This window comes from Electrophorus electricus, chromosome 6 (genome assembly GCF_041902795.1).
Source record: "Electrophorus electricus isolate QZ-2024a chromosome 6, ASM4190279v1, whole genome shotgun sequence".
Lineage (NCBI taxonomy): Eukaryota > Metazoa > Chordata > Actinopteri > Gymnotiformes > Gymnotidae > Electrophorus > Electrophorus electricus.
Genome location: NC_137502.1, coordinates 13,359,381 through 13,382,936, shown reverse-complemented (window position 1 = coordinate 13,382,936; position 23,556 = coordinate 13,359,381). Strand labels below are relative to the sequence as shown.

Genomic DNA, 23,556 nt, shown 5'->3' with positions numbered 1-23,556 from the left:
TCATAAGGAAATTGATTATATGGCTCAGCAGACTGAAAAACATTGATCTGGGATCAGTCATAATGAGTCATTTACATTAGGGCCACCATCAGAATAATAATCTTGTGTAGTTCATATGCTAATTTATAGCTACTATATGTGTAGGGGGTACTTTAAAATATTGATTCAAGGTCATTCATGAGATTGTTTATTTGCATTGGAGGCTGTAAGAAAACGGATGTGCTGTCAAGTCATAATGGCAGAAAATTAATGGTTAGGAGGTAAGTAAATACACTAATGCTAGGTCAGTTATACCAAGTTACACACTGATCAGTGTTAATTCTGTCAGGAATTGTTAATTAAGATTGAGATTTTTTTCTTGAAATGTATCATTAAAAACTATTGATTTGTAGTCAGTCATATTGAAAGTGATTATATGTCTAAAGATGGCAGATCTAGTCACATTATATACCATTAAAAAGTGTGGGAAATTGCTAATTACAAAATCATATTAGGGCTGATTCGATTTTCACTACTGATGAAGAAAGCAGGATACATTTCTTTAAAAAGGATAAATAAGAATGCCTCGGGACCAAGTTATAGGGGATCATTCACTCTCCCCACAATATTAATCAGAAAGGAAAAAGGTAGTGTTCTTATACAATTTACCAGTACGTCATGAGATGATAATGTAGATTTTGTGAATGTATGGTGGGATTGTTCAGACAGTGAAGTGCTCAGCTAAGGAGTAATCAGATGATCCAGACTCAGAGAAGCTCACTTACAGAAAATGAATAAAAGTATATGCTAATAACGTTTTTATTTTTTCCTTTTACAAATCAGATAACGTCTAATAAAGCCCAATAATAAAATAGTCGGTCATGCAAGGGCGCCGTGCATAAAAAGATATGCACTGTATTTCGAAGAGAGTCTAAATAACACGTGTTTGTCGCCCTCTTTTGGTATTCCTTTCATTGGTAAATAGACCGCAGAAATCTCTGCGTGATCGCTTTCATTTCAAGGCGCCATCATGGTAATCAGTTGGGGTATTTGCAGTGCTGGAAAAATTAGCCATGACTTTACGGTTGCATTGAAGACCCTCCCGCCAGAAGACCACCAGGTACTCCAAACACACCTGACAGTTGTAGATGTCCTGTTCCTATTTCATGCCACTTAGCTACGCCTATTCGTGAACTCCATATGTAGCTAAATAGTTTCTCATTATAGAGCAGTAGAAACCGGATCAGCTAGCGATAACATATACGAAAGAAATAGCCTATAGCGTTAATTAGACGATAGCTAGCTACTTATTTGAGTTGTAGCAACGTTTTGCAAGTGTGCATACACATACCCGATCACTAGTGCTCAAGGTATATTAAACTACTAACTTCTAGGTCATCGCCATGCTGTCTGTGAATGTTATTTTATTTTAGTTCAGTCAACGTTTAGCTAGCTAGCTAGCTAGGAAAACTTCTGTAGCCAGGTTTTAACTCGATCTGTATAAACTAGATGCAACCTCCAAAGCAGCAAAGTTACGAACGCAGCTCGATCGAATCTGAACGTGGCAGCACACCGTAAACGTAGCTAAGTTATTTGTTATAAATCCGTTATTTGTTATAAATCTTCTGACTTCGTAGATCACAGTCTGCACGAAACGCGTTACCTGAATGCTCCTGATAATATTTGTCAAGCTGTTATTGAGGAAGAGAGGTCACGAGAGCATGTAGTACAGCGCCCTCTTTTGTAAACTCCTGTAATAATCCAATTTATAAAACAGCCTAAAACTAGATTCTCCGAAAATATTTTTTCTTAGAATCAGGTTTCACACCGTGTGAAAAAGCATTAACGTATCAAATACTTAAATTTCAGGTGGTTGCTGTGGCGGCACGCAATCTGAAGCGTGCAGAAGAATTTGCCCAGAAGCACAGCATCCCTAGAGTATACGGCAGCTATGATGAACTGGCCAAAGACCCCGAGATAGGTATGTAATGTAATTTGTCTGTATAAAACTCCTAGTAATCACCTGCTAGCAAATCACTAAAACTGTTTCAGTGTGAAACTTTCTGTTAATGTGATTCGTTATAACACGAACCAATAAGTTGTGTATAAGGCTGTCAAGGTTGACAGGAAGGTTTTCAGCAGGAGACCTATTTTAACATACATAGCCATCAAGGCTTTTGTGGGCTGGTCAGGTGTACTAGAGCTGGTAGCACTGTGTTGGAGTGAGACAGTTCTCTTGTAAACTGTACTAGTAGTCTTCATCTTACCTTTGTAGATGTGGTATATGTGGGCACCATCCATCCCCATCACCTTCCTGTGGGTGTCCTTCTCATGAATGCCAAGAAGAACATTCTGTGTGAGAAGCCACTGGCTATGAACCTGAGAGAGGTGCAGGAGCTGGTGGCTGTGGCAAAAATGAATGATGTCTTCTTGATGGAAGTAAGCAGGTGGACTTCATAGGTACACTAAGTAGTGCAAAAGTGACATTTCTCAAGCTATAATATTAATTTGGATATGTCTATGCTTGTATTTTGAATATCAGCTTTATTAATCAGTGGGAAAAGAATGCACTGCTCACAGTTAAGGAAACACTTAATCATCATGCAGAATGACACTAAGTTAGTTAAACTTCAGGGATATCATAAGTCTGTCCAGTTAGGATGCAAAGCAATAGGTGTACTGAAGAGGCAACAGCAAGACAACTTCCAAAATGAGAATGGTTTTGCAGGTGGTGGCCACAGACACTTACTCTCTTCTTCTCCTTGACTGGCTCGTCAGTCAAGACTGTACAGTACTCTAGTTTTGCCATGAGGTTGTATCTGCAGCACATTCAGGTTGCATAGGTACTCTAGCTCCTCCAGGATGGTACATCCATACATGGCATTGCAAGAAGGTTTGATTTAACTCTCAGCACAGTCTCAGGAGCATGGAAAGGATACCAGGACAGGGCCGTAGAACTGCATCAACCCAGCAGCAGGACCGGTATCTGCTCCTTTCTGCAAGGACGAACAGGAGGAGCACTGCCAGAGTCCTACAAAATGACCTCCAGTGAGCTACTTGTGTGCATGTTTCTGACCAAACTGTCAGAAACAGACTCCATGAGGGTGGCATGAGGGACCCACATCCTCTAGTGGGACCTGTGCTCACAGCTGAGCACCATGCAACTCAAATAGCATTAACCAGAGAATACCAGAATTGGCAGGTTCACCATTGGCATTTTGTCCTTCTAATTTGAGAGCAGGTTCACAGTGAGCACATGTGACAGACATGACAGAGTCTGCAGACATTTTGATAAATGTTATGTTGCCAGAAGCATCATCCAGCATGACTAGTTGGCGGTGGGTCAGTGATGATCTGGGGAGGCATAATCTTGGAGGGTTACACAAATCTCCATGTGATAGACAATGGTTCCTGCCTTGTATGGCTTCCCCTGAACTGAATCCAATGGTAGTGGTAGCTCAGTGGTTAAGGTACTTGACTTGACTTGTTGCTGGTTCAAGCCCTACCACTGCCAGGTTGCCACTGTTTGGCCCCTGAGCAAGGCCCTTAACCCTCAATTGTTCAAGTTGTACTCAGTTGTAATTGTAAGTCACTTTGGATAAACGCGTCAGTTAAATGCCGTAAATGTAAAAAACCTCAGGGACATTATGTATTGGTAAATCTGATGCCACAGACTGTCTAGGAGCTCACTGATGCCTTGATCCAGGTCTGGGAGGAGATCCCCCAGGACACCATTTGGTGTTTCATCAGGAGCATGCCCAGATGTTGTCTGGAGTGCATACTTGCACATGGGAGCCATACTACTGAGTCACATTATAAGTTGCTGTGATGAATTTCACACAAATTAGATAAATTTGAGATTTCAATTATTTACTTAGATTTTTAGTGTGATTTTGAATCTAGTCCTCAGTGGGTTGATTATTCTGGTTTCTACTGACCATCGTTACATCATTTTGTTTCTTTTTTTGTACAAAGTACAAAATTTATATCAGTAAAGATTTTCAGCTTGAATCATTCATTCAGTGAGCTCTGAAGTGTGATTTAAGTGTTCCCTTAATTTTTTTGAGCAGTGTATATTTATGTATATACAGACTGTATATATGCATATATAAGCCTATATTATAATACGTAGGCAGATCTTAGTGGTACAGGTCCTCGAACATTTATCAAGATGCCTTTGCCTTAGTTTTTACAGATTGTACACATGTTGCTCCAGGGGTGTAACAGCACCAAAGATTTTGCCATTGTCTGCCACCCTCTCTAAGGCTATGTGGACGCGCTTCTTCCCCGCTTCGCTGGAGATCTCGCGGCTGCTGGCACTCAACACGATTGGCGAGGTGAAAATGGTGCGAGCGGAATTCGGCGTGCCCCTCCTCAACACCCCGCGCTCTGTGGAGAAGGAGTTGGGTGGCGGCGCGCTGCTGGACATCGGCATCTACTGTCTGCAGTTCGTCCTCATGGTGTATGACGGGGAGAAGCCTGAGTGCGTGCAGGCCAGTGGGGTCTGCCTGGACACGGGTAGGCCGGTGCTAGCGGGCCGGTGAAGGGCCACATTGTGATCATCTCCCAGGTTAAATTGTGGGGACCATAAATGCTGCAGGGGCTGGTACTTTGTTCATCCCAATGCTGTGTGTGTGTGTGTGTGTGTGTGTAATGCAAGGCTGATGTTTACATATCCACATATTTAACACAATGTATAAAGTGGTGCGGGACCCTACAGTAAGGCAGCCACCCGCCCCATCTGGTTTTATGTTTTATGGGTCAAAACAACGTGTTTTACTTTACCATTTAGCAGTATGTAGACTTGTGCACAGGTTACACATTCCACAAAGTATTTCCAATATGCTGACCAAAAGTAAAGCCTTTGCAAACAGTAGGACACCCTGGTAAAGGCAGATACCTCATGAACACAGTGGAACAATCACCCCCACCAAGGCATTCCAAATCTCGCTAACTTCTCTCACCAGTCTTGGAGTATTCCCCCAGCTCCATCATGCTTTCCCTGTACAGAGGTTCTGTTTGTTGCACACCTCCTTGCTCTCCTCTGAAGCCTGGGCTCAGGCTGTCTGCAGTGGAACAGAGAGGATGCTTTGACTCCTGCCAGAGGTGCCATGCCTTCATGTTGAGAACACCCTTCATATTGCCCTAATTTTCTCCCTTAGCCAGAAGCAAAAATCTCAAATTTAGCACCAGCCACCATGCTGGTGACTCACTTTGTCTTTGACCTCTTTTTTTGTCCCTTTCTGGACAGTGTTGATTGACATCCCCACACCAAGCTCAGCTTGCAGCCATATTAACTCTCTCTGTTTCCTTTAGAAAATGTTACCTAACCCCTGCCTCAAGATGGCTGCCAAAACTTGTTTACTTAATATATACTTTTATCCCTCTTTTTATTTTAGAACAAATAAAAATAAATTGCTATTCTCCCAGCATTTGTTTATTTGCATACTGACCAATGCATTTTTGTCCCACACTTTTTAGCCACAATTCCTCTAGCTCCATTTAATCGGTGATCTTCATGTGCACTGTAGGCGTGGATGAGAGCATGGTGATCACGCTCAAGTTCTCGCAGGGCAGACTGGCTGTATGCATATGCACAGTGGCTGCGGAGCTGCCAAATGATGCCATCATCAATGGTACCAAGGGAACCATCAGCGTGAGTGGACTAAACAGCTGCAGCTAGCTTAAGCGTGCCCTCCGCTTTCCAGTGTGTGCTGCAAGGCCATGTCTAAAACTGTCAGTCATTTTCACATATAAATTCTGTATAAGCAGAATTACACAACGTATACACTTTAAGGCACTGTTACGCAGTCCAGTGCAGCAGGTGGTGATGCAGACCCAGCAGTAACCCATTTAAATGAAAATGCATCCAGGCCATAAATAGAAGCCCTCTGTGGTTCTGCTTTGATGGTTGTGGACTGGTGCCATCTTCAGAGTCAGAGGTTTGTGATTTTGAACAGGTCCCAGCTCACATGTGGTGTCCCACGTCACTGATAGTGAACGGAAAAGAGACGCAGTATCCTGTGCCCGAGCCGTACCTACCTCTCAACTTCGTCAACAGCACTGGCATGAGATATGAGGCAGAGGAAGTGAGGCAGTGTCTACTCCAAGGTAGGGGGAAATTTTTTTAAAAAATTGATGGTAGAGTTAATATGCCTTTCAGATGACATTTTTAGATCCTCACACTTGTGACTGATAAGGGTTATTAGACAGTGACGTTGAGCTGGTTTCTGCTCTGCTCCCTCTGCTGTAATCCGTTTAGTCAAACCACGGAAAGGATGGCCATTTTAAACAGAAGGTCACAAAGCAACCACTAGGTGGTGCTGTGACTTAAGATACATGAGACGTTTATTATGAAAATAGGCCAACATTGTGAATTCACAGGATTGTTTTTTTTGGTTATGGTGTCTGTCTACATAACCAGCCTAAACCCTGGTTTGGTTTTACTGTGTTTGTCCTTTTCTCAGACCTAAAGGAGAGCTCACGCATGTCCCACGCCCACTCAGCACTGCTGGCTGAGATTATGGATGAGGCCAGGAGACAGGTCGGGGTGGTCTACACTCAAGACCACCAGTGACTTGTTTACCTAAAAAGGTCAATAAAACAAGTGTTGGATAAAATTGTATATTTTTTTTTTTGAAGATTTACAATGACTAATGAATTTAAAAATTCAAATAAAAGTTGCGCATATTATATATATATAAAAAAAAAGGGGGGGGGGGGTCTCTACTTTTTCAGCTGCAATTGTCTGTAAAAGGTAAAGAACAGCACCATAATCACCACCTGCATCATTCAAGATTGAGATCTTTGACCAAACATGCTCTTGCTCAGTTTAGTGTAATACTGATGTTTATGAACACCAAGGGTGAGACTGCCAAAAAGTACTACAAAACAAGCTGGGTCTGGTGTTCTTGCCTTTTATTTGACTGATCCAGTCTTCAACAACGCAACACAAACAAGGTTGATGCATCTTTACAAGTCATTAAACCCTAACGTCACAAGAGAAGCAGGCGGATAATAGGCCGCACACAAGAGCATGCGCACGGACATTTGCACACACAAGAGGGAGCACACATGGACAGAGGGAGGAAGTATACAGGACCCTACCTGACTGATCAGCTTTAATATCTCTGTTGTCACATCTTTTAATAAACTGACATCTCTACTGCCCTCAAATATTTAACACCACAAAAGGCTTTCCACTACTTTTCCCCCTGTTAAATTTAAAATCAGTAGAATAAAGTTAAAGGGCATCCAACAATATTTCTATGTTAGGAAAAATATAATGTGGCATTGGTTACCCAAACATATACCAGACTCAAGTATACAGGATGTAACATTGACTACAGTAGATCTGGGAATGCAAAACAAGCACAGTGCAGGAAGAATGCACAAAAGTAATAAGCGCACACAAAGGAACAAAAAAACAAAAACAAAAAAAAAAAACACCCCACTACAGGTACTACAGGTCCCTCTGTCATGGTGCTGGAAAGTGCAGACAAAAGCCATACAAGGAGTCATTTTTGTTTCAATGAGCCACAGCTTGTTCTATGACCAGCAGCGTGGTGTGGGCAGGGGCGGCAGCTGAGTGGCTCGGCCCCTGGCTTACTGTGACGGGCGCACAGAGAGGCAGCCCCGACTCCCAGGCTTAGGTCCGTCAAGTGTAAAGTGGTTAGGCGTGCAAGAAGTGATGCGCGTGTGACCGAACAGGAATGAAGGACTGTGTGTGTGTTGGTTGGCACCTGCGCCAAAAAAAAAAAAAGACGAGAATGCAAACACAAAACAACCACTCAGCAGACTGAGAAGAACTGCTGCCAAAACTGGCCCTTTAAAGGGGGAACCAGGCCAGGGAGACCTCACCGACAGATGTACCCTTCTACCAGGCCTACTTGCATGGAGGAGAGGAAGGAAAGAAGGGAGGGGAGGAGTAAAAGGGCTGTCCAATGATGTCTAGGGCACAGGAACCACACGCATGGTGTTGGTGTAACCGGAGCCTGGACGCCAGCCGGTAAGCACGATGACGACGTCACCGGCCTTGAAGAATCCTCGAGCTTTGCCTACAAAAGCAGGCAGTGCAACAGGTTACAATTCAGGACATGCACTGCTAGAACACAGTAATTTTAAAAGGTTGTCACTTGGCTTTGTCTAGTCTGATACAACATTTCCCCACTGTTAGTGCTGTAGTACTCTTCTGGTAAATATTGCATCGCATCCCCCCCCGGCTCACAAAGTTCCTGGATATTAGCAGATGGGCTTAAATCTTCCATGGTAGGGCAGCGAAGACCCAGAATTACAGGGATGCTCTGAAAATCATGTAATCCCTCCCAACACTCACACATTGGAGTCTCTTCCGGTGAATGCTTACCAACATCCATGGCGAAGTTGACTCGGAGGTCCACATCCTCTGCCCAGACGTCGTGAGCGGGTTTGTTGTAAAACACGGGGAAGATGCCACGGTACAGGTGGGCCTGGCGGGCAGTCTGCCCATTACGGGTCACGGCAATGATGGGGGCACGGGGACGGTAGCGGGAGATCAGGTGGGCAGACCTGAACACAGTGATTATAAAGGCCTGATGACTTCTATTAGATATAAAGACTCTCCAGATGTTAGAGTACACTGCATTGGGACTATAATAAAAAGTTTCACTCATCAAACAAAAGCTAAATTCTTGAGGTCAAAAAGCCAAATGCCTTTCTCCTAAAAATAAATGCATACATAACCCCACTCCCCAACAAAGTGAATATATAAATCATTTCAATACATTACTCAGTCTCTGACAAGAAGACTTGCTAGGTATTATTTGTATTGTTACCTTAACTGCTTTATTCGACCATCACTTTTCTTGCACAAGGATGTGCTACTTTGAAATCATTCATTCTGAAATTCAGTTAAAAAGTTCTGTAGATTTTCTCTCACACCCCCACCCAATAAATATTGACCCCAGAATCAAAAATATGATATTGAACCTGAAAAATGTGTCATTATCCCTACATATGACTCAAACAAAATCAACCATCTTGAGCCCTATTTGAACACGATTCCATGTAAAAATAAAGGTTGGAGCAATGTAATTTTACTACAGGACTTTGTAGTAATTCTCATGGGATAAGAAGTCTTGGCATAAATGAGATGGGAGCAACTCAATTTATGCACTGCTGTCACTGCCCCCCCACCCCTCCAAACAGAACTTCCACAGGATACGATGGAATATTTACACACACTGATTTACATAGGATTAATATACCCTGAGGTTATTTTTTATGGCTCATTTTACAGAACATAAATGGCACCGGAATCTTTGCAGTAAAATGACGTCAGAATTCTCCATGTCACTGAGAAATTAATGATTACATCAACACACCTGTCCATATAAAGCTAAACCCATCTGAACAGGGCTCTAGTTGACACTTGATGCAGAAAAGCTACCAGTCCAACCAGTACTGTGTATTCCCCTTACCCAGCCATTTATCCAACTCAGACACTCAGGGTGAGGAATAGGGAGATGTGTAATGGAGAACGTATGGTACTGCTTGTAGCAGTGTCCTGATTTATGATCTAGGTAACATCAGCTCTGATTGTAGGCCTACAGAACAATCACCAATTTATACCAAAAACATTCCCATTCAGTGCTTCAAACAATTTAAGCCGTTTTGGTTTCCTGTAGAAAAGGCTCAATGGGAACTGCAGTGTAGCAAAATAGGCCAAAGTAGCAATCACCAAAGTGAGAAGAATACACCCGTTACTCATTACCAGCATGCTTGTATAATTTAGACATGCATGTTCATTATATAAATACTGCATCAAAACACACCAACATTGACAGCCAAGTTACCCGATTTCAGATCTGGCTGCCTTCAATCGGTAAAGTCTTCTATAGTGTACTCAATGTAAACCTGAGTTCGAATTAGCCCATTTAACAAGGAATGTAGCAAACTAAAATAAGACCTACAGAGCTCATGAGACTCAATCATTGGTTGCAGTTTGGTGATCTGCCCAGGTCCGTTTTGGCTTCTGGCATGTTTTTAGAGATCATAAAGGGAGTGTTCCTTCTTTTATGCTTCTCTTATAAATGCTCCCTCAGTTGAAGGGGCATGCCACCACACATGTGCCTCACCTGTCTCCTCCCTCCCAGCACCCTGGTGTGGTTAGGCCCCATCTGCTCTTACCTGCCCGACTTGGTGAGAACGATTATAGCGCTGGCACAGCATTTGAAGGAGGATTCGACTGCACCGATGGCCACGGCCTCAGAGGGGTCATAGCTCAGCCTGGAGGCACGCCTCAGCCCCTCAAACAGCTGCCGATGAAACATGGCCGCCTCAGCCTCCCTGGCGATCTGAGCACGCAGCATGAGGGAGTCGGCACCACCCAGTGGGGAGGGTGATGGGGAAGGGAGGGGTTACGCTCAGTCACACCAGTATCATTCACATCATGTGCGAGGGAGAGAGACATGATGCAAATGGAGATACTAGTTTTGATGGTTGGTCCCCCTTTCTCAAACACACCTCTTGAAAGAGGATACCAGTAATGGATAGAATGCCCAGATGAACGTACACTACAGCCCAAAAAACGGTGTTCTTGACTCCATGTACATGCATGCATGCTTTACCATTTGCAGTCTCTCTCTCTCGCTCGCACTTCCTGTCTGTCCCTACTCTCCACTGCCTGCAGCTGGCCGATGAGTCCCCGCCCGCAGCTCGCATCCTAGAGGCCCTGCCTACCTGCCAGAGCCAGTGAGCACTACGAAAGCCGAGGCCAGGATTTTAAAGGAGGCTTCCACGGCCCCGATGGCGATGGCCTCGGCCGGGTCGGTGGAGGGGGGCGTGCATCGGCGCAGGTCCTCAAACACCTGGCGGTGGAACATGGCCGCCTCCGCCTCACGAGCAATCTGATCCCACCATGAAGCAAGCGGAGCGGAGGAGGGGTGAGGAAGGGTGTGAGAAAGAGAGAAACGGGCGAGCGAAAGCAAGAGAAGGAACATGAGTGCAAGTAAGCAGTAGGCAGAGAAAGCAGGCGAATACAGCAGGAAAGATCATTAGCAAGAACATTGCAAAGAAACAAATGAAGGAAAGGATTTAAAAAGTGTAAGACCACAGAGCAGAAGACAGAAGGGGGGGGGAAAAAAACACCTCAGATTTACTGTGCTGTAGTGAGTCACAAATATTATAACCCCCCCGACATTCATGTTTGATTTTTGTAATAAATTCATTACAGTAATAAAGATTATAAAAATCACAATTCACCACCAGCATAAGCAGACTGAAGTATACAAGAATTACAGTAATGCATGTGCTCAGACATTAAAAGGTTACTGTGGCTGAATGGAGTACCATGCATGTCTTACAGAAACACAAAAGGCCAATTTAAGCCCCAGGCAGTCACCAACGAACTGGCCGGTTTTGGATACTGCAACCACCGGATGCCCACGGGCAGCAAAACTATGAGAACACAGTGTAATGGGATGTTCACTGTGCAAGTTTTTAAATCAAAAGGTTCAGACAAGTTCAGAGAAGCAATGGGGGGGGGGGGGGGGGGGGTTAATGCAAAAGCCAAATTCAAGAGAGTCAGCCTTGGGGAACAAACAGAAGAGGAAAGAGGAGAAAGCCACATGGTAGCCATTGTTTTGTTTTAACACAGCTAACCTAATCAAAGTAAACACGTAATGAATTTGCTAGCCCAATTATTAATTATGGCACTGAGCTTGTACGGCAAAAAATAAAAGCAAGCAGCATGCAGGCAGCCAAATCCAGCTCCCCGTAGGACTGCATGCAAACCTTGGCAGATCGAGGGAGAGGCAGTTTTGAGACAGAAGGGAGCAGGACAAGGCTGAACCAGCTAAAAGGGCAACACTGGAGACGGATGTTAAGGTGAAAGAGTACAGCCATTCTGCAACTCATAACCCCATTTATCCAGTTGCTTAAACAGACCTTGGCCTAACATGCAGTTTGGATGCTGACCCTACTCTATTACTGAATGCAATAAAAATGAGCAACAATGGTAGATGCACATGACTGAAATGGCTAAAATTGTTTACTAGGTGCCTATGGCCTACAGAATTAAACTTTTAAGCAGGGGGAGCCCTTACCTTGTGCTGTGTGCGTACTGCCTCAAGAGGGTAGTCTCCCTTCGCAGTCTCTCCGCTCAGCATGATGCAGTCAGCTCCATCCAGAACAGCGTTGGCCACATCGCTGCCCTCTGCACGTGTGGGCCGGGGCTTCTTGATCATGCTCTCCAACATCTAGAAAGGGAGGCCAGTAGAGGGTCCTGAAGACCAGCTTTTCTCTGGAGCATTACTCCAACTATTGCATTCTTGAGCACCAGAGGACAAATTCCAGACAGTACAAATGGAGTCTTCAGGAAAAAAATATCTGAAGTGCAGACCTGTGTTGCGCAGGTGATTGGCTTGCCAGCTCTGTTGCAGCGTCCAATCATCATCTTCTGGGCAAGGAAGACCTTCTCTGTGGGGATCTCGATACCCAGGTCACCACGAGCAACCATGATACCATCACTGGCCTCCATGATCTCATCAAACCTTTGAGCAAAAATATCACAATTAGCCATGACCAGGACACCCTTCTGAACGCTGTCAAAACATGAGACAAATCAGAAGATGAAAACATGAGACTACTTGACACTTTACAACAATCATTGGTTAATGGATGCCCCACTGTTACCTACCGATGTACATAAATCATGAACCAAATGTTCATTGTGAGAATTTTTGTGCAAAGACAGAAAAGCTCTGAATAAGAACCAGTGAAAGGCTTGACTGATGCATGAGATGCATGCAGTGGCCCATAGGCTAGGTGGGGCAGGCGTGTGTCTCTGACCTGCGCACTCCCTCGTGGTTCTCCAGCTTGCTGATGATCTTGATGTTCTTGCCCTTCTCTCCCAGCACCTTCCTGACCTCGTGCACATCATCTGCTTTGCGGATGAAAGAGGCAAAGACCATGTCCACACCCTGCTCCACACCGAACTGCAGGTCGCTGATGTCCTTCTCAGACACAGCGGGCAGGTCCACAGCCGCACCCGGCAGGTTCACACCCTTCTTGCTGCCCAGAGTGCCCCCGTTCTCAATCTCACATAGCAGGTAGTCAGCGCCTGGGAGAAATGAGACTGTCATTCTAATAGGAGATTCAGGTTTGTAGTACCATGAACCTTTCAGATAGGTTAAAAAAGGTAGACAAAGCCATGGTTCCTTTTTATTCACTGAGGCTGGTCAGTCTAAACCAAACAGCAATTGCTGAAAGGCACTCAGTAGGTTCTATTTATGTACTCCCTGTACATTCTAATTTATTTAGAATTGCTGCCCTGCAAGACAACATGGAAATAATATGGGGGGGGGGGGGGAAGTAGCAATTAAAAGGCTCTACTCACCAATCTCCTGGACTTGGAGGGAGATGAGGCCATCGTCAATGTACACCTTGCTGCCCACCTCCACCACCTTGGTAATGTTCTTGTAGTCCAGCCACAGGTTGTTCTCATCACAGTTCTCCATGTAGCTGTCGTCCAGGGTCAACCTGATTATGTTGCCCTTCTTCAGCTCCACCTCAGCTGTGCCACTCTGCCATAAGACACACATGCACATGAAGGGAATCACTGAACTGGCCCTCAATCTAAAAACCAATACATTTCCATTTATAAAACAAAACGTGACTACAGTAGGCTTGTGCACATACATTTGTATCTGGTTTGCCTCTCACTCCACAAATCAATGTGCGTTTTTGGCCATTTAGCACTAGCAGTTAACAGCTGGGCTTATGATGCAACTTCCGAGAAAGTCTGTAGCACTAGTTATTGCAACATCCATAGTAACCACACCTGAAGTTGCTTATAATGGAGAAGTTTAATGTTAGTACCCCTTTGATGAGTCCAGTCCTGATCTCAGGGCCCTTGGTGTCCAGAGCAATGCTTATTGGCCGGTACTGGATACTGCCCGGCTTGAAACTCTCACATGCCTCACGGATGTTCTTTATAGTCTCTCCATGGTACTGTATTAAAAAAAAAAAAAAAAGATCAACAAAATCAGACCCCAAGATTATACAATGACTTTCCAAAAAACACCAAGGTAGAAACCTAAGGATTTGCTGGCATGTTATTACAGAAAATCTTACAATGATTCACTTTTCCAAGCTAGCGCTGACATGTAGGCATGGTTCGATAAAACACAGTGCTAAACATCCTAATATTTCTGTAACAAAGCCACAGCATGGAGTCTCTGCTAAATTACATAACCAAGTTTTATTACGTTTAACATACACTGGCCAAAGGTCTGCTTACAGGTAGGGGGAAGTCAACAGTGTGTGCATAGGCTCATGTTAAATAGGTCAGGATCATGCCAACATTTGATATTGCCAACACCCAAGCCATGAACATGAGTGAAGAGAAAGTAGTCATGGTTATAGTGAACACCAGTAAAACCAGGTCAGCTTATTCTAAAGTCTAAGGGCCTCCAAAGGCACATTTACAATGGAGACAGAAGTTATAACTCTGCATAAACCAATGAGAAGAGCACACACGATCCTGATGAAAGGGCTTTGATCAGTGAGGTCACCAACATCACAGTCAGGACATAGACCTGAATTATGGCCATTAAAAAGACAAGCAGGACAATATGCCACATCACCCACAAACCTGTTCAAAGTTAAGCAAAACATTTATAAACAAGTCAGAAATACCAACAAAAGATCATTCAAAATCCTTCCTCAAAATTGACGTATTCCTGCAAAAGCCATTCTGCACTCAAAGCATTCCTGGCAAAATCCAGGAACATTTTAGCCTAACTGGAGTAATTACAACAGGCCCATCTCTATATTATATTTTTTATATACAAAAATAAAGATTGTGCTATGATGAAACAAAGTGCACAGTTTGTGGCCATCAATGAAAGTAGCCTATATAAGGGAGGTGGGGGCAGATGTTGAGGGGGTGCCTAAACCTCATGGGAGCCATGGGAGAAGTTCAAGCGAGCGATGTTCATTCCAGACTTGATCATCTCCTTCAACATGTCCACTGAGCGGGAGGCTGGTCCTGGAACAACAAACATGACATGCATCGTTCATCAAAACAGCACAAAAGGCAAAAACACCTACAAGCACAGGATGCAATCCAGGCTGGCTTGCACTGACTAAAGATAAAAGGCCAATCATTTTTTTTTTTTTTTTTAATTAAAAAAAAAACAAAAAAAAACACACACCACACCACTGTGCTATATGTACAAAAGCAATTAGGTTACTATGCATGCAAAAGCACACTTTAGAATGAGAGAAACAATACAGAAGTAAATGCACATAGCTGACCCTCTGCCCATGTGTGTGGTGTGGGAGTACAAACCGATGGTGCAGATGATGCCAGTGTTGCGGGCAGTGGTGGGCTCTGAGTCGATGTCCAGCAGGCACATGTGGTCTAGGAAGGTGTCAGCCATGGCAGCGCCAAGCTGCTGGGTCTGGATGAAGGCTGTGCCCATGTCCTGAGGCTTACAGTGCGGCATGAGGAGAGCTGAGCTGGCAAGTATTCTGTTGAGAGAGAGAGAGAACGAGAACATGGCATAATGCAAGGTTTCTGAGTGGCAATGGTGGTAGCCTCTGTGCATATGCAAGCTCTTCAATGTCTTTACACTAGAGCACCTAAAACCACAAATATCTAGATTATTGTAACTGGCCAAGATTAACTGCCATATGGTTGCCATTCACAAGCCCATGCTATTCAAATCACAGCTAGAGTAATAACTGGTCTAAAGTTCCCAAGCCAACCTATTACTATAGAAACAAAGACACTATACAGTCAGATTTATACACCACCACCTAAGGTTTTGCCTTCAGAGCAAGTATGGGCAAGTGGATTTTTACAAGCTTCCTTTTAATTCAATATAAAAGACTGCAGTTGAAGCGGTTAGGAAATCGGTGTCTAAAAAAACACAAGCACTTCCTGAGGCTTCAGAGACAGCCTGCTAATTATTTCACCAAAACCCTTGAGACTTAATATGGCAAGGCATCACAACTTTAAAATTAAGAGTTTGCTGTGCTTGCACACTACACATTAGTGGCAACATTTATGACCCACCACGGATTCTGAGTGAGTGCCAGCTGTGCACCGACAGCTGCCAATAGCACAAGCTTCTTTTTGGTTACACAGGAAAGAGGGAGAGGGTAAATGGCCTGAAAGGGGTGGAAAAAGGGAAGGCTGAGGCCTCAAAAGCAAAGACAGAGCTTCTGTGATGCCTAAAAATAATTTCCATGGCACTAGCCCAGCTATAAACACTGAACAAACGACGACATCATGAAGGGATTCCACAACTAAGGGTTCAAGGCATAGGCTAACTACACATGAACAGTCTAGGACTGCAGTTCCAACACATTTTACTGCAATTCCATTTCATGCACTCTGAAGATACACCAAAATCTCCCTCTCTACCACTGAACTGAGAAAGATCTCTTGTCCCTGATGAGCCTCTTCTCTGGTCTTAGACTTCACCCTCTCCCTCCAAGATTCTGTCCACGCCAAACTTTTTTTGCTAGCAAAGACAAGGTTTTTATTGCGCCGTCATGGTAATGGTGACGTGCCTCTATGAATTTTGACAGAAGCTGTAGCATTTATTCTCCCTTTGTCATCGTTTTTCCTCCCTGAAAACAAATGACAGCATCTGCTAATGTGTAGACCAATAGTTCTAAATGTGCAGTCCAAAAATGTATGAACCATATACTTGTAATTTATGTCAGTAATGTAAAAAACACAATCAAACTTTCACAAGTGTACAGTAAAGATTGATCCAAGCTCATACAATGAAATCCTCATTGAAACACAGTGAGGTGGTCTTAAATGGTTCCACAGTGACTAATGGTAAAACAATGTGCTCCTTTCTTTAAAAAAACAAAAACAAAAAAAACTTGTGCATGAAACAAATATAATGTGAACTAAGCATCATATTTTGCCCACATACAGAAATATTACATTCAAAAATATCTTGTGTTAGCTGTATTTTGTAGCCTACTTAACTTTTTAAAAATGTGTATTTATTTGTAGACTTATTTAAAATGAATCAAAACTGTATATACTTGACATGCTTAATTATTTGGCAGTTTATCCATCAATGATGGTTTGACCTCAATATTAGTTCTGGTGTGCCACCCCAAAACTTATGCATCCATATAAAGGAAAAAAGCATAAGTTGATAAAAAGAACCAATTCTTATTGCACAAAAAACAAAACATTTCACATTATGTAAATGCACTTACCAAAGTGTCTCAAAATAACAATGATATCTGAGAGCCCCCCCCCACCAAAAAAACCCCATTTAGTTACTTAAAAGGCACATGGGCTTAATGAGTACACTTACCCTACTAGTACATGTACCCTACTAGTACTAGAGGCTAAAGAGAGTTCACATTCTAGAACATTCTAGAAAATTCTGTAAACCCTCAAGCAAGTGCTACTCATTACCTTATCAGGAGTGTTACATGAGACAGAAATGAGTCACTGCAGCAAGATCCACCCCACCATGTGGGGAAGAGGAGTGTGAAGACCTGCCAACATGGCACCCAGTTATAGGAGCTCAACAGGATGGTTTGGCTTTTCACTTGTAACATTATCCAACTACCACTAGACTAATTCACCATGTCTAGCTCAAATGTCTCAACTGCTAATGGAAAGCAGAGGGGAAAACAAGAGGCAGCACTAGTCTGCATTTAACTCCTACCAACCAAACCCAACCTAAACCCTCCCTTGTGACCTGGACAAGCATCATCATAAGAGAGGATTAAGCACATTCACCTACACTGCATGTCCTTATACTCATACACACCTGCTGGCCCATTATGCTAAGCTCTGGAGAAACAGCTTCAAAATAGTACATTTGTATTCAACACTGAGGTGGGGAAAATTAGTGACACTAGATCCAAAAAAACAAAAAAACAAACAAAAAAAACCCCAACCCCAAAACCAAACACTGACCAGTCTATTAATGGCTTTAAAAAAATCATCATGTACGTCAAAGAGCAATGGCCCGGCACAGCTCCGACTCTCCCACTCAAAATGATTCAACCCATGATAGTAAAAATGAATAGATCAGGAGTCAACTGGGGCGTCTTAGAAAAAGGGAAGTACCAAAACGTGCAATTGAGAAATACCCGGCCCAAAATCTTACTCCTCTAAAACCAAAAGACATGCAGTGTGAACGACCAGTCTCATTGCGAGAGGAATCCACCTTGGTCAGTGGTTACCAATATCTAGCAACAGCCACTCATTCATTCCACTGCTGCTCAGTGTGGGTGGGTGGATAGGGGGGGTTGGGGTGGTAATAGGCTGAGTCACTAAGCCTCTGTACGTGAGGAATCTCACATGAGAAAATATGCGCATGCACACCTACCCCGTTTGCTAGCCTCCAAGTAAGGTATAAAAATTAAAACTGCAAGTACAAAGTCATAACAGAAGCGTGGCAATTACATTTCTGAGAGGAAACACTTGGTGATGAATGGGCTTTGATATTATGCAACAATTTCTCACATGGGGTGAGAGCTTCATCTACTCCCTGAAGATCTACAACAGACGCCAATTATGCCCACTGTCTTGACAACCAATACTGTGTCACCGGGGAAATGGATGTACAGGAATGTGAAAGTCAACCTGGTAGACACTATGGAACTGAATTTGATTAGAAGCACAAAAGCAGCCCCCACAAAGAAGGCTCTGATTCACTGCAGTAAGTGCACCTTATTACTGCTCTGCAGTAATTTGTATTGCTAGACAAAAACACTCATATGCTTAATAGCCGATTTCAGCATGTCTGGTGAACCTCACAGCATGGAACTTAAAGGTTGAGTGATATGACAGGCACAAAAAATGGCATGAGACTTCATATGACTGCTGAATTACTATAAATGGGATTATATTAATTCAAACATAAGCTTTATCTGCTGAGGGAAAAATAAAATAACTTGCATGCACTCTCTAAATTACCCGGGTATGAATTCTCTCGATCACTAAAGTCTGACCTGTTCAGGTTGCCCAAAAGAGGGCCGACACTTCTAGAACACCAGTTAATCAGCAGCACCAGTTTAACACGTCCACAATTTTCTGACCTGCAGTTAAAACCAAGGCAACTTACAGCTGAGACAGGTCAGAATTTTACATCCATGCAGGTCCATTACCACCCACCCTGCCTTCCAACATCTCTTCAAACTTAATCCCTCATACACAGACCTGTTAAATGTTTCTGCCTCTATGAGAGCTTCAAAAACATATGTCAGCCTGCACAGACCTCCAGCACTGCTCCAACATGAGGGAAGCCCTGTGCCTACTGAGGGTGCTGTGGCCGCAGTGACGCTTAAGCTACGCAAATCACACACAAGCAAACTACCGTCGGTAAGCAGACTTCTCCCAATACTCTGGCCCAACATGAGTCAATGCTGACTAACTGCTTTTGTGCCATCCACTGCAGCCAAGCCCAAGTACCAAAAGATCATGTTACATGCACACATTAAAATAGTCACGGGCTTCCAATAATCCATCAGGCTAGATAGGAGGCAGCGAGTGGAGGGGCCACTATACAGCCCTGGCACCGGGTGCTGGGTGAAGCAGGGCATGCAGGCTTCATCATATTAAGGATGCGAACAAGGTAAGGTTATACGGGAAACTTGCCACTGCGTTATTGCTGCAGCTCACTGATGCATTAAAACATGGGCTCCATCTGCATCTGTGAACCTGCGCAAGGCCATGCAACAGGCCCCATTATTCAGTGCCCTGTTACATTAACCTTCACTTGCATTCTGTCCCTGTCTCTTCCCCTCGGATGACTAAACACCCACCCACTAGGACGCCATGCTTTTAAGTGGTTTGAGTTTGCTATAAATGTGCCATGAAGAAAGTGACTCATTCTTCCTGTTTAAGTGGAGCCATTTTTGTAATACTGGGGTAAAAGAAAAGCAACTTACCAACAGCAGAACTTCACACACTGTATTTGACCCAAACTGTCACTGAGCAACATGTAGGAAGATCAGGAGTTCCCCTAAATATGTAATCAATGAAGTTTGCTTGCAAATGCCTTCTGTGGACCCACACCCACAACTAGAGGAAACTATCCCAGTGTAATCTGAACCGAGTGAGCACAGGCTTGTCAGTTGCGTGGTAGTGTGCATGTGCAATAACGGAGGTTTCACTTCCTCAGTCGTACCACGAAGAGCTAACTGAGAAAAGTGCATAATAACATGCCTCTCCCACACACAGGAAAAAAAGAGACTCCAATCAAAAATTAAACACCAATTTCTTGCCCACGGGACAAACAGCTTCACTCCGATTTAAAAGCAGAGGCCATTATCTATGCCTGAGGATTCAGATTTTGTATTTAGATACAAAAAACGTATTTGTCTTAAAATACAATACCATTATTACTAATAATGAAAAATAAGTAAAATTATATATATATATATATATATATATATATATATATATATATATATATATATATATATATAAAATCAATCAATTAATCAATCAATCACAAACGGGTGCAAATCATTTTTGATGTGGTTTGGAGATGGAAGATCAAGAGCTAACCTTGACCTTGGTCCCGCGGCTGTAAGACGCAATGCAGCGTGAATGTTCATACATACTAACCGAGATTAGGTTAACTAGGTTAGCTAACCATCTTTATAACCCAGCTAACTAGCGTTAGCTAAGACAGCTAACCAGCAACAATACTGCTAGATTACATGCCCAACTACTGCTTGACAGTTATTACATCGATCGGCTTTTAAAAAAATAAAACAAAAATAGATAGCTACCTTTGTAGCGAATAACTATCATTTACTTAAGTACATGATGCAGTTAAATACTGGAGTTTGTGCGATCTGTCGCAGACTAACGCAGCAGATGCGAGCGTAGTCACGTTCACTCTGCGTCACATTTTCCCCAGAAGCAAAGGACCAGACTAATGGAAGCTAGCCAAAGACAGGAATGCAATGTGTAGCTACAACCACACCTTGCTAGTTAACAGATGTAGGGCTTATGGTCTAATCATCAAGTGTAGTTAGCCAGCTAGATATACTACTGTACAGGGCATTTGTCACTTAGGAAAAGAGCAAAAATAAAAATAGTCAGCTAGCATCAGCTAGTTAGCCGGATAGTTCACCTAAGCACGTAAGATAGGCCTCCACTTGGAAACAAGTCTGCCGCTTAATAGAATTTACGAATAAGAACGAAAGAAGAAAAATGACTTAAAATCACCTTGCCTACAGATATAGCTAACGCCAGCTATCCAGCCTAAAGTTTATTAGCTAGAGTTAAGATTTTTGTTAACTACTCTAACAGAAATCATGAGGCAATTTTAAAACATATCCATTTCAGTAAAATGCAGCAGTGAATCTAGTAATCAAAAGCAGGACCATTAACAATGTATTTCGACTTTAACCACATATCAAACACTATATATGAAATGCCGCCCCAACACCTTCAATGTTACCTCCAAAGGACCGTCCGCAGCAAATGATGCTTCTGACGCCAAGCAACCGTGTCAAGGTGATCCTATAAATTTAACGGCACTATATGCGAGCGCGCAATATCCGTGCGCAGATCGTTTAATAGGTCGCCGCAGGAAATAAGCGGAACTGTATTCACAAATGTTTACGATTAAATTACACTTTAAAATGTTACATATAATCAACTGCTACGAAAGTTAAATTAATTGACCTAAAACAATCATACTATCAAGTTGAAGTTTATTGCGATGGAAGGTTACATAATAATGCCGGAAGTAAGGTCCTTTATATAACCAATCAGAAGCCGTTGGTAAGCGTGCGTAGAGCAACTATAGATCCTCCTAATTAGCGTGAAGTATGTTATTTTGTCTCGAAATTGCGATAGAGTTGTTAAATAAAGACAGACGTTCTAGTATTTTAATCATTAAAATAATGATTTCGGATGGACATATAAAACCATACAATATATGTGCTTCCATTCCCTTAGTATCTGAAACCCACCAACACGCGCGTACTCCCAAATGTGTTGCTAATGCTTCAATTGCAGGCTACTGTCATTACCCCTAGTTATATTTTCCAGTTCGAGCAATATTCAAATATTTAGAGCTGGTAAGCACATAACTCGTTAGCCAGGCATTTATAGCAAACGTTAATGCGCCATCAATATCTATGATAGGCTTATTGCATCCATGCATTTCAGCTTTGCTCTATGTCGAGTAGAGTATGTTTTAGCTATGGTAGCTTGACTTGTGCAATATCCTATAAAACCACTCTTAACTGTTGCACGCCCTGTATGTCTACGATGTTAGCCTTTGCATAATGTTAAATGACTCACGTATCTATTAAATTAGACATTTACAGCGTCGCCAACTATAAGAATTACAAATATAGTTCAATCACAACGCAAAACGCATATTCACATTGATTCTGTTTTCTTTAGATGTTGCTGCTTCCTAAATTATTTATTCTACAAAAGCCCCATCTAGTGTTAGATAATAGTAATGCTATTGCGTATGAGCAGCCATTTTAAACTCATTCTATAATTTATGACTGATCAGTAATTCACGCAGTGACAAGAAGGAGAAATGTCTACAAATATCTACAAAAGGTATTGTTGGCTGCATTTCAAATAAAAAACTACGAATTAAGGCAGAATTATATTACAATTCCCCATTTAGATGCCTATTGCATTGATAATTAATCCCATCCTCGTTTGTATGCAAGCTGTAAATATTGTGGGAGGGAGGCTTTTAAAATTAAAGCCACAAAAAAAATAAATAAATAAAGTGAAGATAAAATCACACTATTCAGTTGTTCAAGGTTAGAAAGTTAGGGGAGCATGATTCCACTGGTAACTGATTAAAACCACATAGGCAAATATTTAGTCTCACTATTATATATTTCCCAGCATATAAATAATATACGCAATTGTTCCAGATATGATTCTTATTATTTTAGACAAGACCACGTTGACTGTCCATCAATTTAAGCATAAATGATCTTTCAATTACATATAAAACACACTTCAAAGAGCCTCATAACATGCTTGATAAACAGCACTGTAGTCTTAAATATACATCTTTAATGCATCAATAGGCAACAGCATCTACCATATGCACATTCTGATTTGCCCTCCTTTGGTAGCAAAGAAACCAGATCCAATTCAGTTTCAACTCTGAATCACGTGTAAGACCTATTGGAGGCTTTCAAGTCTTTTATTAAGTGTGAATCAGCCAGACAATTACAGCTCAGGATTCAGAACATTAAATCTTGTAGGTTTCACAGTGGTTAAATTCTTAAACCTTGTGATGTTTATTCCTAATAAATCAAAAACCACATCTCAGCATCTCAGGCTGTAGAGATCAACTGCTCCAAGTTTTAATGAGATGAAGAAATATCACATATGACCCACTGCTGAATCATCCAGTATGATACAGCCATTCCTTTGGATATTTGCAGTTGCTGGTTTTGTTCTGGGACCTAAGATTTTACCATCACCCAAACACAGATTATGTGTGTGCTTACATCATCTGTTTAGGGTTTATTCTAAGGTAAACTCATATGGTCTTACTCACTGGCTCCTTATAACAGTACCACTGTTGCTACTTC

At 42.5% G+C, this 23,556-nt stretch overlaps 2 protein-coding genes across 6 annotated transcripts; one reads left to right on the top strand and one right to left on the bottom strand.

The window, feature by feature from the left end:
- Window positions 1-962: 962 nt before the first annotated feature.
- dhdh.2 (dihydrodiol dehydrogenase, tandem duplicate 2) lies at window positions 963-6,599 on the top strand. Its single transcript, XM_027007975.3, has 7 exons — window positions 963-1,099; window positions 1,849-1,960; window positions 2,255-2,418; window positions 4,245-4,497; window positions 5,511-5,635; window positions 5,940-6,090; window positions 6,447-6,599. Exons 1-7 carry the CDS (start codon window positions 1,010-1,012, stop codon window positions 6,554-6,556), a joined length of 1,005 nt encoding a protein of 334 aa, XP_026863776.2. The 5' UTR covers window positions 963-1,009; the 3' UTR covers window positions 6,557-6,599.
- Window positions 6,600-6,880: 281 nt separating this feature from the next.
- Window positions 6,881-21,637, bottom strand: pkma (pyruvate kinase M1/2a). 5 transcript variants are annotated; one of them, XM_027007979.3, is made up of 11 exons: window positions 21,432-21,637; window positions 15,311-15,492; window positions 14,916-15,007; window positions 13,837-13,968; window positions 13,355-13,541; window positions 12,808-13,078; window positions 12,359-12,509; window positions 12,063-12,215; window positions 10,699-10,865; window positions 8,345-8,526; window positions 6,881-8,036 (listed from the first exon to the last, which is right to left on the bottom strand). In XM_027007979.3, the coding sequence occupies exons 2-11, from the start codon at window positions 15,465-15,467 to the stop codon at window positions 7,930-7,932; spliced, it is 1,599 nt and encodes a 532-aa protein (XP_026863780.1). In that variant the 5' UTR covers window positions 15,468-15,492; window positions 21,432-21,637; the 3' UTR covers window positions 6,881-7,929. The 5 variants fall into 5 exon arrangements, with proteins under 5 accessions (XP_026863780.1, XP_081571701.1, XP_035380916.1 ...); XM_081715575.1 differs by having other exon boundaries at window positions 21,420-21,441; XM_035525023.2 differs by lacking the exon at window positions 21,432-21,637 and adding an exon at window positions 20,528-20,592.
- Between the last annotated feature and the right edge of the window lie 1,919 nt (window positions 21,638-23,556).